The sequence below is a fragment of the Nannochloropsis gaditana genome (genome assembly GCF_000240725.1).
Source record: "Nannochloropsis gaditana CCMP526 unplaced genomic scaffold scaffold508, whole genome shotgun sequence".
Lineage (NCBI taxonomy): Eukaryota > Eustigmatophyceae > Eustigmatales > Monodopsidaceae > Microchloropsis > Microchloropsis gaditana.
The window spans coordinates 5,990-21,936 of record NW_005803445.1 but is presented as its reverse complement, the minus strand read 5'-3'; the positions used below and the strand labels follow the sequence as shown (position 1 = coordinate 21,936).

The 15,947-nt window shown below is 58.1% G+C and overlaps 1 protein-coding gene across 1 annotated transcript; it reads left to right on the top strand.

The window, feature by feature from the left end:
• Positions 1-688: 688 nt before the first annotated feature.
• On the top strand, positions 689-1,316 carry NGA_2026900 (putative protein kinase endoribonuclease ire1; the record flags this gene model as incomplete). Its single annotated transcript, XM_005854435.1, has 1 exon — positions 689-1,316. A coding segment is annotated over one exon (628 nt), but the record flags the coding sequence as incomplete, so codon positions are not given.
• Between the last annotated feature and the right edge of the window lie 14,631 nt (positions 1,317-15,947).

Here is a 15,947-nt window from a genome sequence, read left to right as displayed (position 1 = left end):
TCCCCCTCCCCTCCGCCAAGCCTCCGCCCGCCCCTCCCTCCCTCGCATCCCTCACCACCATGAATGCCCCGCCGGCTATCCCAGCAGTCTCTGCACCCTCCGCAGTAAGGGCCAGGGCGGACGCGCCTTCCCACCGTCCGCGTCCCCCTACCAGTCGCCTCACTCGCCGCCTTGGGCACGGGGAGGGGCAGGGGAGGGCGGGAAAGAGGGCGGGAGGGAGGGCGGGAGCGAGGACGACGAGTGGGCCCTCACGTGCCGGCCGGGCGAGCCCGCCTTCCCCGCCTGCCTGCTGGGACTGCACCCTATCCTGGCCTTCCCGCCCATCGTGGCCTCCAGCCCTTCCTTTGCCGCCTCCTCTTCCTCTCCACCCTCCTCTTTCCCCTCCCCCTCCTTCTCTTCTCTCTCCAAGCCCTCTACGGGAAGCGCCCAGCAGCAGCAACACTACCTACTCGGTCTTCCGTGGCCCCGCCTCTTGGACGGGACCTCCGCCCCGTCCTCCCCCCCTCCCTCCCCCCCTTCCTGGTCCTGGCTTTCGCCGTCGACTTGGCTGGCGGCGTCCCGGGGCATGGACGACCTGCTTCTCCTCCTGCTTCTTGGCGTGGCTGCCCTTCTCGTCACCCTCTTCCAACGCTCCTCCTTAACCTCTTCCTCCTTCCTGCGCCCGTTCTCCCCATCCTCCCTCCCCACCCCGGACCCTGCCTCCCCCCCCCTACCCCCGACGCCGAGGGGGTCTTGCGCGTGGGCCGACTCCGGGTCTGTGTGGAGGAGGTTTTGGGCTTCGGCTGCCACGGGACCATCGTCTTCAAGGGCAAGTTGGACGAGCGCCCCGTGGCCGTGAAGCGGATGCTGCGAGCCTTCCACGCGGCGGCGGACCGGGAGATCCGCCTCTTGATCGAGAGCGACGGGCACCCCAACGTGGTCCGGTACTTTTTGAGGGAGCAGAGCGGGGACTTCGTCTACCTGGCCCTGGAGCTCTGCGTGTGCTCGCTGCGGGACGTGGTGGGGCGGCTGGAAAAGGCGATGGAGGCTGTGGGGGAGGGTGGGGGCGGACGCCGGTGGGCCCAGCAGAGCCGCAGGGTCTTTGTGGGGAAGCTCTCGCAACGAGAGGGGGCCAAAGACGGGGCGGAGGGCAACGAGACGCTTGGCGTGGTCCCGGCGCCTGTGCGCAGCGCCCTCTTCCAAATCGCCAAGGGCGTCACGCACCTCCACTCCCTGCGCATCGTCCATCGCGACCTCAAGCCTCACAACATCCTCCTCGCCTCCGCCTCCACCACCCCCTCCGCCCCTGCCTCCCACTCGCCCTCCGCCCCGTCCTCCATTCCCCCCCTCCTGGTCGACGGCGTGGAGGAGCTCAGCCAGTACGTCTGCAAGATCAGCGATATGGGGGTGGGCAAGCTCCTTGCCCTGGGGCAATCCTCCTTCGGCGTCACGTCCCTCTCGGCCCCGGGAAAATCCGGAAAATCCCGCTTTCCTCCCCCCTCCACCATCGCCTCCACAGGCGCGCCACCTTCCTCCTCCTCCTCCTCCTCCATCGCCCCTCGTCCCGAGGAGGCGCAGTCCTCCGTGCCGCTGGGGCCGGGAAGTGTGGGCTGGCAGGCGCCGGAGGTGTTGGCGGCGCGCCTGGGGCTGGAGGACACCGGTGCGGTGGCGGGAGGCAGAGAGGAGGAAGTTGGGGCTGGGAATGGGCACGGGCTCGCGAGGTCGAGCAGCTCTTTCCCCGCCCTCCCTCCGCTTCGGGGCGGCGAACGCAGGCCGTGGACGTCTTCTCCCTCGGCTGCGTCTTCTACACGGTCCTGGTCCCGGGCGCCCACCCTTTCGGGGAGTGGTACGAGCGGGAGCGGAACATTCTAGAAGGAAAGCGGGACCTGAGCGGGCTGGCGGAGATCCCCGAGGCCCGGCATCTCCTCGAGGCCATGCTCTCCCCGGACCCGGCGCGGCGACCCACAGCCCGCATGGTCCTCCACCACCCCTTCTTCTGGGCAGAGGACCGGCGCCTGGCGTTCCTCGTCGACTTCTCGGACCGGGTGGAGCAGGAGCCGGCGGACTCCTTGCTCGCCCTGGCCGTGGAGGCAGGAGCCGCGGAGGTGGTGGGGTCGGCCTGGGACGCGCGTCTCGACGCCGGGCTCCTGGTGGACGTGAACAGGTACCGGAAGTACGATACGGCCTCGGTGCGGGACTGTCTCCGCATCCTCAGGAACAAGCGACACCATTTCCACGAGCTTCCCGAGGCGGTGCAGCGGGTCCTGGCGCCCCTACCCGGAGGTAGGAGGGCGGGGGGATGCGTCCATGAGAGGCGAGGGCGAGGGGCCGGCAGAAGACGTGTCGATGCCCTCACGCAGAGGGGGCATCCCTTTGCATGTGTCGCATGCTCCTTCCAGTCCACCGTCCCTGGTGCTATCCTCTAACACCCTCCTTCCCTCCCCCTAGGGCTGTATCGCTACTGGCAGCGGCACTTCCCCCGCCTTTTGATGCACTGCCACGGCGTCTGCACCCGCCTGCTCACGCGCGACAAGCTCTTTCAGACCTACATGGGGCCCGAGAAGGATCTGCGCCAGGACTACGAAGAGGACAACCAGGTGGCAGCCTCGCAGGAGCTCTCTCACCGAGGCCAGGGGAAGGCAGGGGGGGAAGGCCCTCCCCTTTTGAGCAAATCAGGCGCCCCGCACACGCCTAGCCTTGAAGAGAAAGGCGCTGGCGCCGAGCCGGCTTCTCCCGATCCAGCCAACGCCCTCTTTCTCTCCCAAGTTGTCGTCTTTGCGGGCAGCAGCTTGGCTGCATCCTCGAACAGCCGGGGCTGGTGGCGCCCGGCGGAGCACTGGGCGAAGCGGGGGGAGGCGGGCAAGCCGCGTCCTCGTCCACCGCACCTGACCCGGATGTTGACGGACGCGAGGTACCGGACTCGGCTCTGTCAGCACTACGAGCTGAGCTGCGTGCCGGGGGCGGCGGAGGGCGGGGAGGGCGGGGCGGAGGGCCCCCCCACGTGTGCCATGCGCCGGAAGAACAAGTGCGACTTCGCGCACGGCCCCATGGAGCTCCGAGTGAAGGAAGGGCGGCGGGGGAGATGGGGGAGGGAGGTGGAGGCCCCGGATGCGCCGCCCTCCCTGTGGCTCAGTGGCGGGGAGGACGTGCTGGGCCTGGCGCGGAGGGCAGAAAAGGGGCGGGTGGGAGGGAGTGGGGGTGGTGGAAGCGGGGGGGTGGGAGGGGGAGAGAGGCGGCAGAAAGTCTCGAGCGTGGCTGTCGGGGAGGAGGGGAGGAGGGACGGGTATTCGGCTGGCCGGAGCCCGGTTGCACAACGGCAGCAGCAGGAGAGAGGGCGGCGGGGAGGGGGTCCTGACGATGGACCTTGGCGGCGGGGGCTGCCCGTTGAAGGAGGGGAGGGCCGGTAGTGTTGGAGGAGAAAGGAGGATGCAGGGAACTGGAGGAGGTAAAGTATGCGGATGGAAATGGATGCCACAACTCGGTGAAGATAGGGTTAATAATAGAGCACAGGGAGCCGGCCAGGGATTGGGTGTCTGCGACGGCTAGGGGGGCTTCTACAGAGGAAACGTTTAGAGGAGGGGCAGGAACGGGAAAGTCTAGGAGGGCAAAAATAGAGTTGTATGATAATGAGAAGGCGCGTGTGACGGTCGTGCAAGTCATGGGGGCCCAGGCCCTTCCATGCACAAGAATGTTAAAAGTAACTCAGAAGCTGAATGAAGACACTAAACAACACGTTCTGCGGGGCATGTGGGAGGGGCGGTGTGTCCGTGATATTGCGTTAGGCCCGCATTCAAATATCTTTTTCTGCGAGCAGCCTATCCTAGCACTCCATCCAATGCCTGTCATCTTTGCGGCCTCAGTGTCCGCCGCCATGAGCCAGGTCTCATCCATCTGCCCAGCTCCTCGAAAAGAGGGGCCGGCGCGCCAAGGTAGGGCCCGAAGGTGGCAGGGGTGGACGCCAGCGAGGCTTCCTTCCCCCCTTCACTCCCTGGGCCCCCCGACCCCCTCCCATTCAAAACAACAGCTGCCGGGGCACAAGCACGGTCCCGCTGGATGGCCGGTGCGGGGTAGATCCCCTCCAACGCTGTCAACAGCGCCGCATTTTCCTCCGCAGTGACACTTGCATCCAGCCAACTCACTCGCAGAGAAGCGGTCTTGTCGTTCCCTTCTTCCCTCCCCCCGCGGACACTGCCTCCCTTTTTCATGGCATTTATCGCCTCGGCCGCCCTCGCGCTCGGCTTTTGCTGTCCGCTCGTAGGGAGCTCTCCGTTTTTCGTCCCTCCCTCGTTGTCGTGGTGGATCCCCCTTGATGGTTGCTTGGGAAATGGAATGGAGGCTAGAGGGGTCCCTTGCTTCACGTCGTTGGCCATCTTCTCCGTCGATAACGGATCTTGACTTGTCCCCGCTCCCTCCTTCATCCCCTCCCTCAGCCCCTCCCTCAGTCCTTCCCTCCGGACCTCCGAGAGTGCGAGGCGCGCTTGCAGCACTTCGTTCTCTTCTTGCAAAGCTGAGAGACGATCAGCCATGCGAGCAGCGAGGGAGAGGAGAAAAGAGGGCGGGAGGGAGGAGGCGTCGCAGGGCGAGACCGAGCGCAAGAATTGCAATTCGGCTGTGCTCATGAGGGGGCCGAGAGGCGGGCATGCCAGGAGGGTGCGAAAGAAAGCGGCTGCGTCGCGAGGGGTAAGGGAGGAGGGAGTATCGACAGACAGAGGCCTTGCCCGGGCTGTAGTGGTGTGTGGAGGGGCGGGCTGAGGCGGACGAGGGGCAGGACGAGGAGGTACTTTGGGAGTTGAAGAGGAAATGGAAGAGGGAAGGTGGGAAGAGTAGGAGGAGGATAAAGGCTGGGTGAGGGAGAGAGACTTCCTGCCGAGGGTTTGGGGTCTTTGCCCACGGGTGGGGGCAGCTGAGCGGGCCCCCCGTGGCGCGAAGTCAGAGAGCGAGGACCTGGAAGCCTGCGTGCGAGACAGACGGTCCTGGAAAGCCGACATCTCCGCCTGCAAATACTTGTTTGACGCCAGGCACTCTGCAGCTTTGGCGCGATGGGCCGCTTCAGCGAGGCTGCGGGGACATTTTTGAGAGGCATTTTCCCGGCGTCTGTCGGGAGTGGACCGAATTCTTGTCAAGGAGGGGTCGAAGGCACGTTGTGGTGAGCTCCTCTCCCCCGGACCGCCATTCCCTTCGTGCACAAATGCCTTCCGATCCCAGCACGCTCCCGCGTGAGAGAAGTCCTTTCCGCCCCCTTGGGGAAAGCTCCTACCTTGCATCGGTCCTAAGGCCAGTCGCGCGGCCAAAGAGCCCGAAGGAGAGCCCGCCACGGCTTTTTCCCGCCCGGCGAAGGGAGAAGTCGGCACCGACAGGGCCTCTCGCTTGGACGTTTCTCGACGCTGACTGCGCTCTGACTCTTTGTCTCGCCTACCTCGGGGCTGAGACGACTGCAGAGCTGCGTTGCGCCGGGCTTGCTCTTGGGGGGTAAGGCGATATATAGCTGGGTTCTTGACGTTCGAATCCCAGGACGGCCGGGCTGGCACGGCAGAAGATGAGGAAGACGCGGAGGCGGCAGGGGGAGATGCTAGAGTACGGATTCGCATTTGGGATGGAGGAGTAGGGATGGAGAAGGAAGAAACGTCGGCGCCGGAGAGGGGGAGAGCTCCGGTTTTTGGTGTCGAAGCAGACTTTGATGAGGTGGAAGGCTTTACAGGCACACGCGTCGCGGGTGAATAGATGCCGTGCTTCGTGGCGAAGGGGGATGGATGAAGGCTCGAAGGAGAAGAGGATAAATTAGAGGCTTTACGCCAAATGCGAGATTTTGGTGGGATGTTGGAAGTCGTGCCTTCGCTCTGATTCCACACTTGCTGGCGGGGAGGATTGAGGAGTGTTGTGGGCATAATACTGTCCTCTCTACCGCCTGCTGCTGAGTCCTATCACTTGACGGCTTACTTTATCCCCTTGCACGTAAAAAAACAGACCAGAATGTGAAGAGGGCCTGAACGTGGAGTGGAACGTCACAAGGGAGGGCAGCTCGCCGCAGGGAAAAAGCGAAGCGATGTCTCCTGCCGGGGGAAAAAGACACGGCCTCTGTCTTGTGCGGGTACATATGATTTATTAGAGAGCGAAGATGGACAGAGTTGCCGTCGCGATGTGAGCTCGTTAGCTTTTTTGGTTTCTAGGCGGGGCTGGGAAAATATGACAGTGTTTCTATTTCCCGCCTTTTGCGATCCTCCAAGTCCTTTTGTTCTACACATTGTATCTCAAGGTGTAACAATTCTGTCACGTGTTGACCACGTGATTTCCGCTGAGTCGGATCCATGACAACCCGGGCCTGGGATGAAACACAAAGCTTGTGTACATGTGAATGGTGCCTTCAAGTTTTCCTCGATTGACGGCAAAGGAACTTTTGCCGCCATATCTCCTAGACTGCCCACTTTGAAGTAAAGCGTACCACTGCCAGAAAATCCACACGTTCTAGGAAACGGTGAGATGCCAAGAGATGTTTATACTTCGTTCTATCAAGACGCTCCCGACCAACATCGATGGTAAATTCCCCCTCCACTACCTTTGAATAGCATCAGAGACACGGCTGTCAAATTTGTACACAGGCATTGACCTGCAGCTCCCGAGGCTATGGCCCGCTCCAATCGTCGCAGCGGCCGAACAAGCCGCAACAGCCATAGGAATATTCTGGGCAATACTAATCGTACGAAAAGCGCCCCGCGTAAGAGTACCTTTCTATTCGGAGCCATGGTCTTGGTTTCGATAGCAATCGTCGTCCTGGTAGGTGCATGGACGCGATATGTTTCCCCCCCCCCAGAAATATCATGCAGTTACTTTGATCGCACGCCATGAGATGTATCAGTACGTTTGGCATTGCCTGAATATGATTCTCTTTCGATCCTCATACCATACTATACGCCTGAACGCTCCACCTTAGACACACGCGAGCGAGCTAAATCTCGGAGGAGAGCGTCAGACGCTGGGCTCGCCCGCTCAGCCTCCCGACGCCACCACGGACGTGCCTGCTGAGTTTCCCATCGTCCTCGACGAAACAAAGCTAGGCGCGGAGTTGCTTCACATACCAGTCGACAAGACTCACGGTGGTAGCACTCCGTCAGCTGTGTTATTTCGCCTTAAAGAGCACGTCTCTACCCTGATAAAGCGGCTGTTGCGGTCCTCTGACACCGCCTGTAAGTGGAGCTGGCGGTGCTTGGCATGCAAACCCAAGGAAACTTGCAAATTGAAGCCTCAATGGGGCGATTTGCATCTGGGGCAGGCTTGTCGGGCTCGGGAGAGCGAGGAGGAGTGGAGTGCGAGGTCAAGCAGGTTTGAAGATTGGATGAGGGTGGGATCAGGGAGGATCAAGCGGGTGTCGAGTAGAGCTTGCCAAGGCGTCGATCGCGTCAGGGACAGGGTGGTGCATCACGCGGCGCGCGGCCTGGCTTCAATTCTGCGCCGGGTGCGGTCCCGATTGCCATCGACGGACGCAGAATGCAAGTTTGACGTGGTGACAAGCGTAGGAGAGCGGACCACGGTTTGTGTGCCCAGGGAGACGTGTGCATTCCAGTACCGCTTCGGGGATGTGATGCTGGATCGATGCTGTCGCTTGAAGGCGCCTGGAGAGGCGCTGACGGACCCTGTGCCGTGAGAGACTTGAGGCCGACAAGGATGCGGTCTTGCCTCGATCGACAAGGGTTAATATATCAACGTGTACATACAAATATGGGGTCAGAGGGAAAAAGGAGGATGTTGTGGATGTGAAGTATGCATGTATGTAAGGAGACGGGGAAAGAGAGGCATGTGAATGAGTATGATGGTGGCCTCGTTCGAGCGGAAAGAGACAATTTAACAGGAAAGACAGAAAGCCATCTGCCTAATCATTTTGGGTGAATACCAAGAAATGGCTGTCTTAAAACAGAGTGGCAGCCGGGCCCAGACTCTTGAAGTAATCCTTTCTTTCTTTTCGTAGCCCCATCGGTGCCTATTTCTACAAATTTCTTTGCTCCGTGTCATAAAATGCCATGCCGGTCGAGCCTTCGCCATCGTCACCCAACATGACGCCATGCACTTCTTGCTGATTCAAACCCTGCACTTCCGGCCCCGTAGCCGCATTCAAAACGGGGAAGAACCGCAACGTGCCAAGCCAGCTCGCGCCCCTGTTGCTACGCTTACCTTTACGTCCTGCCCTGTGGAGCCCGTGGCGTCGCCACTCTTTGATCCCACCACTCCCTGTTTCGAGAATGCAAAAGAGGACCAAAGAAGAGGAAAAGGCACTGACAAGCAATGCTGTTGTGCTTCTTTCCCTAAACGCTTTTTGCCTTCACTTGTGCCAACCGCTTCCCTCCCAATACGAACCTTCCGAGGGGGAGACTGCGTCGAAATAAACCTGATACGGCTCGTTTCGCTCGTGGTGATCCTGACACTGGTCCATCGTGTGGTGGACTTGCGCACTTTCGCTCTTTGCCTCGTCCTCTGCAAATTGATATGAAAGCTCCTCTTGCTGCGCTCGCCCGGGCTTTATCTCTCCTTGCTCCATTTTTGACTCCCTCTCTGAGTCCACAACAAGAGCATGCATCCGTTGTCTTGCCTCACCTTTCTCTCGAGCCATCGTACGCTGCCGTGCGGCTCGTTCAAAAAGCCAGAGGCAGGCGTGGACTGCGGGGAAGATAACGAAGACCACCAATAAGATGATGGGGATGGTTACATCCAAACGGCCAAAATCCAGCCAAGGGTAAATGTAGTCCTTATGCCCGGGCGCGTAACCCCCAGTGACGTAATAAATAGCGGCAAAAAATACATACGCGCACAAAAATGTCAAAGGGGCGGGGAAATGGAGGAGCCAGTATGGTAGGCGCGACAGCCACAAGTCTGCAAGGATGATCACGGCGTTTATGAGGTGTAAATGCACATCAACAAATGTTGTGTAACCGAAAAGAGGGAATAGGAGCGACCAATACAGGATCGTGACCATCACAGCAGCAGGAGCCACAGCGTCACGGGCGATCCAGGTAAGCACTCCTACACATGATGTCGTTTTAGACTGCTGTTCAATACCATAGTCGCTAATGGTACTGCGTGAGCTGAGGATCAAAGCTAGGCAAGCAAGCACTAAATATATCCAAAGAAGAATCGCAGTCCAACTTGTAGCATAAATAAGCCATAAAATACCGTAGTGGTAGTCTTGAAGCGTAACAGGAAGATTAACTCCTTTGGCAGACGACACCACGGACAGAGTGAGCCACACAGACCAGTAAAGCAATGCACCCCAGCGGAACAGGAGGAATTGTACCGATGGTTTACTATGGTCTTGTCCCTTGGAATTTATCAGACGCTTTCGCGGCGGGACAGGTACCCAAGACCAACGCTCTTCTCGTCGAAGCTCCTGTTTGAGGAGAACAAACCACGAGGCCTGAGGTTGCGGTGCTGCAGACGCACGGACAAAAGACGAAGGCAGCGGCGTCGACCGTGGAAATTCCATCTTGCTCTCATTTATAGCATCGTTATTGTCCTTTATTGGGACAACTAGCCCTGACATCCCTGAAAGAGTTGGAGCGTCGGAGGAGGTAGAAAGGTGACACACAGCCCCTAGGACACAGCGCTTTTTTTCTTCTACAGATGACAAGGCCCAAAAATTACGTTAGGTTTAAAAAAGAGGAGGGCACACAAATGGTGGGATGTATGTGAAATCCTCAGCAACTTTCATATTGAACGTGTGGATGCAAAGAAGGAACGTAAAAACACGACGTATCCGACAAACCTTCCGAGGAGAGAACGGCAATATTTTAATACCACTCAACTTGACGTTCTTGCAGGTCCTCATTAAAGGGTACCAAAGCCTTTGAATCTCTCGGAAACGCCTCTATACGGATCTAGAGCCCTTTTTAGGTAGTCAACTCGTATTCAGCATCTCCCTCGATGTCATCCTCAGATTGCGGGTCTATTTTACCGCTACATATTGTCATCTGTGTAAACCCTTAAAATTCCTCTACAACGGCACGAATCTTCCGTCATTGGAGGAAAAATGACTTGCACTGCCAGAACGCTACGTCTCGAATGCTGCTGTGCAAGCTTATACGCCGCAAAGAGGAAAAATGGATTGGTTTGTGGGAAGGCTCATCTTCTAGAAGCAAAAACGGACAAGGGCATGGAAAATGCACGTTTTCACTCCTGCACGGTAGCTTCCATTTTTTTCCACTATTTCTTTCCATCTCACGCTTCTGCTGGAAATAAAACCAAACCAGCTCAGTTTTTAACGCAGCAGCAAGATATCCTGTACCTCAAAATAATCCCATCAGATACCCCCCGACCTGACTCCTTTTGCCTTCATCCTCCGTTTCTGTGCATTCAGCTTTTCGCCAAGGCGGTGACTCCCTCTTTCAGAGGCGTTTTCTTGTACCCCACCACAGGAGGGCGATAGATTTTCCCGTCCTTGATAAAATGGAAGGCTGGCAGCACCGAGACGCCGTGCTCAGCCACGGCCTCCGCCAAGGCGTCTTCGGTCGTGTCTATCTTCACAAAGGTCACCTCGCCCGCATGTGCCTCGCTCAAATCGTTGACAAAAGGCATGATCTGCTTGCATTTGCCACACCAGCCTGCCACGAAGTCCAAGACCACCTTTCCTTTCTTCCCCAGGAGCTCCTTCAGGTGCTTCCCGTCCTTGGCCGTGACAATGTGCGGGCCGCCCGCCAAGGGGTCCTGCTCGCTCTCTTCCGTGGCGCCCGAGGCAAAGTATTCCAACGAGCCCTCAGGGTCGGCCTTCATGGTCTTGTCACCGGGCGTCCACCCGGCGGGGCAGACCTGGGAGTATCAACGAAGAGATGGAGAATGAGGGGGGACCGGGGACACGACAGACAGGTGGATACGGAGGGCCAAAGTGCGCGCAATTAAAATATGCCGCTCGCCCTGCGGACGACGACAGCTTCATGCCACGGTCTCCCCCTAGGAGACGCCCCTTGTGCGGCGATCCCAGTCTCCACGGTCGGCAGGGACCCCCCCTCCAGGGCGCCTCTGGCCCCTCCCCATTCCCTATCCCTTCGTCCCCCATCCTCTCCCCTTTTCCTCGACCCCCCTTTCTGCTCCTTCAGGCTCCCATCCCCACGCACCTCGCCGTGTTTGGCCACGAATTGGAAGGCTTGGATGAGTCGAATGGTCTCGTCCACATTACGGCCGACAGGGAGGTTGTTCACCGTAATCTGCTGCAGCACCCCCTCCGGATCGATGAGGAACAGGCCCCGCAAGGCTATCCCAATGTCCTCCAGGAGCACGCCGTAGTCCGCGGCGATGGTCTTGGTCACGTCGGCGACCAGGGGGATCTGCATGTGACCCAAGCCTCCTCTCTTGCGGGGCGTGCGCACCCACGCCAGGTGCGATTCTTCCGTGTCGGTAGAGATGCCGATCACCTTGGCGCCGATTTCTTCAAAGCGATGGGCAGCATCTGAGTACGCGATGATCTCCGTCCTGAAAAGGCGATGGAGAACAGATGGGGGGGGGAGCATTGAGGGAACGTCTCGTGTCAGAAGGGGGGGTGTGGGAGATCAAGAAGTGCCTCTGACATGCCACGCCGAGCTTCCACTCTGGTCGTACTTACGGGCAGACGAATGTAAAATCCTTAGGATAGAAAAGCAAAGCTACGTATTTGCCCTTGTAGTCGGTAAGGGAGATCTTCGTCAATTCCCCGTCTACCACGGCTCCCTACAAAAGCGCCGATCAAGAAAGTGTTATTCTTCAGAAATCTCATCCATGAACCCAATGCGTTAAGTTGATCATCACCCCTTACCTACCGCTGTAAAGTCCGGTGCCGCCTGACCGATTTTTACGGCGGGGGGGGAGTAAGTCACTGTTCCCATGGCACGAGCTGCCCTGGAAAGAGGAGTGAGGGAACTCGACTTGGGAGGCAAGGCGGCCAAAACGCCGTGACGAGGGCGCACCAGGACGTTGATGCCAACGCGGGCAATATTGCGCATGATCATTGTGTTGTGTGGTACCTTTTGGGGGGCTCTGTAGCATGTGTTCGACTAGCGCGTGAGACTGCATGTAATGCTTCTATCAAAAGCAGCGATAGGAAAGAGTAGCATGACATATCGACCCTGTTTTTTAAAAAAAAGAAATTGTGCTGGGAGGGGGACAGCTCAGCTTGCCCTCTAGCAGGCGCAAATCAGAATCAAGCCATGTCCCACGAGTATTCTTGAATTCGTCTGTGGAGCTTGACATTTCTGGGTAGTGAGGCATAAAAATTGCGCTGAACGCCATCGATCCAAGGCCCGTCCTACTACTAGTACGTGTCCAAGCCGTCTGTAACTCGCCACCCTCGTCAAAATTCCCACTCACTAGGTTCACAAGGGCCTTATTATCGACTGAGAAGAGCTTACAAGTCTGCGAGGCTGAGGTGTCAGAGTGGTCATGGCATCATCACCCCAGGTTCCTCTTGCCGGCGGCATAACCTCCTCCTCCTTCCCGGTCATCGATCTCACCCAGCCCTCCCTCTCGAATTTGCGGGAAGCCTGTAAGACGTATGGATTTTTTTATATAAAGGGCCATGGTGTGAAGCCCTCCCTTTTACAGGCGGCGCTTCGACAATGCAGGGCCTTCTTTGCCCTTCCTTTGCCACAAAAGCAGGCCTTGGCAGGCCGTGATCACAGCCAAGGCTACCAGGCTTTGGGGACAGAAAAACTCAACCATAAGGAGCAAACTCAACCATGTACTCAAGAGGGCTTTCGGTTGCTCCTGACTCCTCCTTCTTCGGATCAGCCGTGGCCCGCTCCCTCGCTGCTTCATGACTTCCGCCCTGTCCTGGAAGAGTACCATGCCGCCATGGAGAGCGTCGCGCATCGCGTCCTACGACTCATAGTGTCCTCAATAGGCCTGCCTCCAGATTATTTGCATGACAAGATACACGCCTTCCATCCCCAGGCGGCAGCGACGACCCGCCTGTTGCACTACGCCCCGATACCCTCCTCTGTGGAAGATGGAGTGTTCGGATGCGGGGCCCATACGGACTGGGGTTGTCTCACCTTGCTGCTGACCGAAGACGAGGGGCTGGAAGTTGTTTGCCGCCCCGAGGGAGGGGAGGGGGGGACGTGGGTGCGCGTGCCGCCCTGTCAATCGCCAGGCGGGGAGCGGGGGAAGGTCAAGAGAGATATTCGACCGGGCTCGAGGGAGAAGGCATGGAGCGACGGAAGTCAGGCAGGAGCAGAGGCGTGCGGTCAGGGGGTGGAATCGGAGTGGCTTTTGATATGTAACCTGGGCGACCTCCTTCAACGATGGACAAACGACTTTTTACGCTCCACCCCCCATCGGGTCGTGAACAGGGAAGGAAAAGATCGTTTCTCCATCCCCTTCTTCTTCTCCGCCAGCCCCACCGCGGTGGTCGAGTGCCTGCCCCCTTTTCGTGGAATCGGATTGAAGAACGGGGTCCAGGAGGAGGACGATGGGAAGTCGAGGGATGGGGGGAAATATCCGCCCATCCTGGTGTCGGAGTACGTGGCTGAGAGGCTTCGGACCGCCACAGTGGGTCGACGACTCGAGAAATAGCGGGAGGGTTGGCTGGGTGCTGCAGGAATCAGAGTGTTCCCTGCCCTCGGCGTCCGCGAGGCAGGAGGTTTGTTACCGTGGAAGGGCGGGGCAGGCGAAGAGATGAGATAGAGCGCCAGCACCCTCTGTCACGGGCCTTCGCATCGACTTCTATCTTGCATGTGTATTATAGCATAATGGAAGTATGAAAGTCTGTATGAAAGGTGAATGGGAACTCGTTTGGCGCGTTTATAAAATACAAATGTAAGTAATAGTACCAGCTGCATTGATCGATGCCATAAATATTTGTTCTTTTCTTTAATCTGACATTATGCCCGTATTATACCGTCAAGTTTGGACAGATGTTTCATATTTCTATGCATACAGCCAAAAGTATGCGTCGATTCAATGACTTTTTCTGGAGAAACGGTCGACGATTCACCATGACTGGCTTGCTCCTTAGCACCTTACCTTAGAGCCAGAGAGAGCTCGCATCCAGCACGCCCTTATTCATCCCCCTTCAGCTACTGCTATGCGACCTTATCCGACTTTGCATAGTACCTGTCTGGTCCCAACCCCCTCACGCCTCCCCTCCCTCCTCCAACGGTCCAAGCAGTTTCTCCAGCCCCTTGGGGAGTTTCAACTGCGTCAGGAGGCAACCCAGCAGGATGGTCGCGCCACCCAGGTACCCAAACCCATTCATCTTCTCCCCGAGCAGCATGGCGCCGAAGAGAGCCGCCCACAGGGGTTCCGTAGAGAGGATCACCGTCGTCTCCTCCGCGGAGATATGGGCCAGGGCAATGCTCTCCCCCACCACCGCCAGAGCACTGGTGACCACGCCGGTGTAGAAGAGGGCAGCCATGTTCACCGGCTCATAGAGCGCGGAGATGCTGGGTGTGTTGGCTGTGAGGGTGAAGGAGACCCAGAGCATGGAGACGGCCATGACGGCGACCATCTGGGCCGCCGTCATCGCCAAGGCCTGACTCTTGTTCTCTTGCATGCACTGCTCGCTCCGGACAAAGGCGATGCCGAAGCCAAGTGGCTGGCCCATCGACCACAGGTCTCCGATGGAGGGTGGCGTCCCTTTCCCCTCCAGGGTCATGAGTCCGACCCCCAAGACCGCAAGGACAGCGGCCAGCCACGCCGTGGGCGGGGCTTTCCTCTTGTAGACGATGGCGTTGACGATGGGGACCACCACCACAGCCAGGGAGCAGATGAAGGCAGATTTGGAGGACTGCGTGGTTTGAAGCCCGATGGCTTGCGCGATGTAACCGGCAGCCACCCACATTCCCACTTCCAGTCCCCTCATGACCACGGGCATAGGGGCCTTGTACAAGAAAGGACAAAGCGACAGGGTAGCCAGCGCAAACCGGATGGCGGTGACGATGGACACGTCCACGTGAGCTGCATCCAAGTATTTGATGGCGCCAAAATTGGTACCATAGATAAGGGCGACGGCCGCCAGCAGCACCTTGAAGACCAGGTTCGTTCCCCCCCCCCCCTTCTCCTCCTTCTGGCGGTGGCATTTCCCCACCCGCCAGACTCGTCCAGATCTGATGCCAGCCGCCCGCCAGAGTTTTGGCATGGCTGGAGGGAGGTTCCAAAAGGGTGTTAGGAGAGCGGGCAGGAGCGGCAGGGCCTTGTTCCGTCATCTTTGCTGGATGCGCGGGGAAAGCCATGCCATTATGACCTTTCGGCACTGAAAAATCGAAGAAAAAATGTTTAGACGAGGAGGATGAAGTGGTAGCAGTGGAAATGGCCAACTCATTGATAGGCGAGAAAGGCTGTACCTTACTGCTCCGTTTTGTTTTCACGTTCTGATTACGGCCGACGCTTTCGAGATCACTTTTTGCTTTTCTTCTTCTCCTCCTCGCGAAAGGGCCGTTGCCATTTTCTCCTGACGAAGGAGAGTGCGTTGGTGCAGGCGCTTGAGGAGGAGATATGAACGAGAGGGGGAACCCGTGATGAAGGAGTCTACCATATTGAGGACGAAGTAGACTTGAAGAGTCGTGTATCTCAAATCTGATGTTGCTGCCGGTCCTCACTGCATTTGATCGGGCGCAAGATATCAAGGTGGAATGTACAAAGAAAACAAGGAGAGATAACGGAGCCTGACGGGCCGCATAGCGTAATGGTGCTTTTAGCCGTAGCATTTATGTAGGAGTTGACCGTTCTCCTTCCTTGATAGTGAAGTTGACGCCTGCCTAACCGCCACAAGCTCGAAGATCAAGGTTCTCCTTTAGCTTCGATGCAGACTTCAAAGCTGAGGAACTGAATTTAAGTGGACATCTGTGTGTATGCGGTACATCAATTGCTTTGAGACTGTGCCGATGGTTGCAGCGGGGCTGGAACATGAAAGCAAAAGGAGTGAAGGGCGGGCGACTTTTTTTCTGACTTTCCCCTCCGGGTCGCTTTTCTCCCGTGCAGCGGCAGCCACAGAGACGCTGCTTTCACTGCGGCTCAAACAA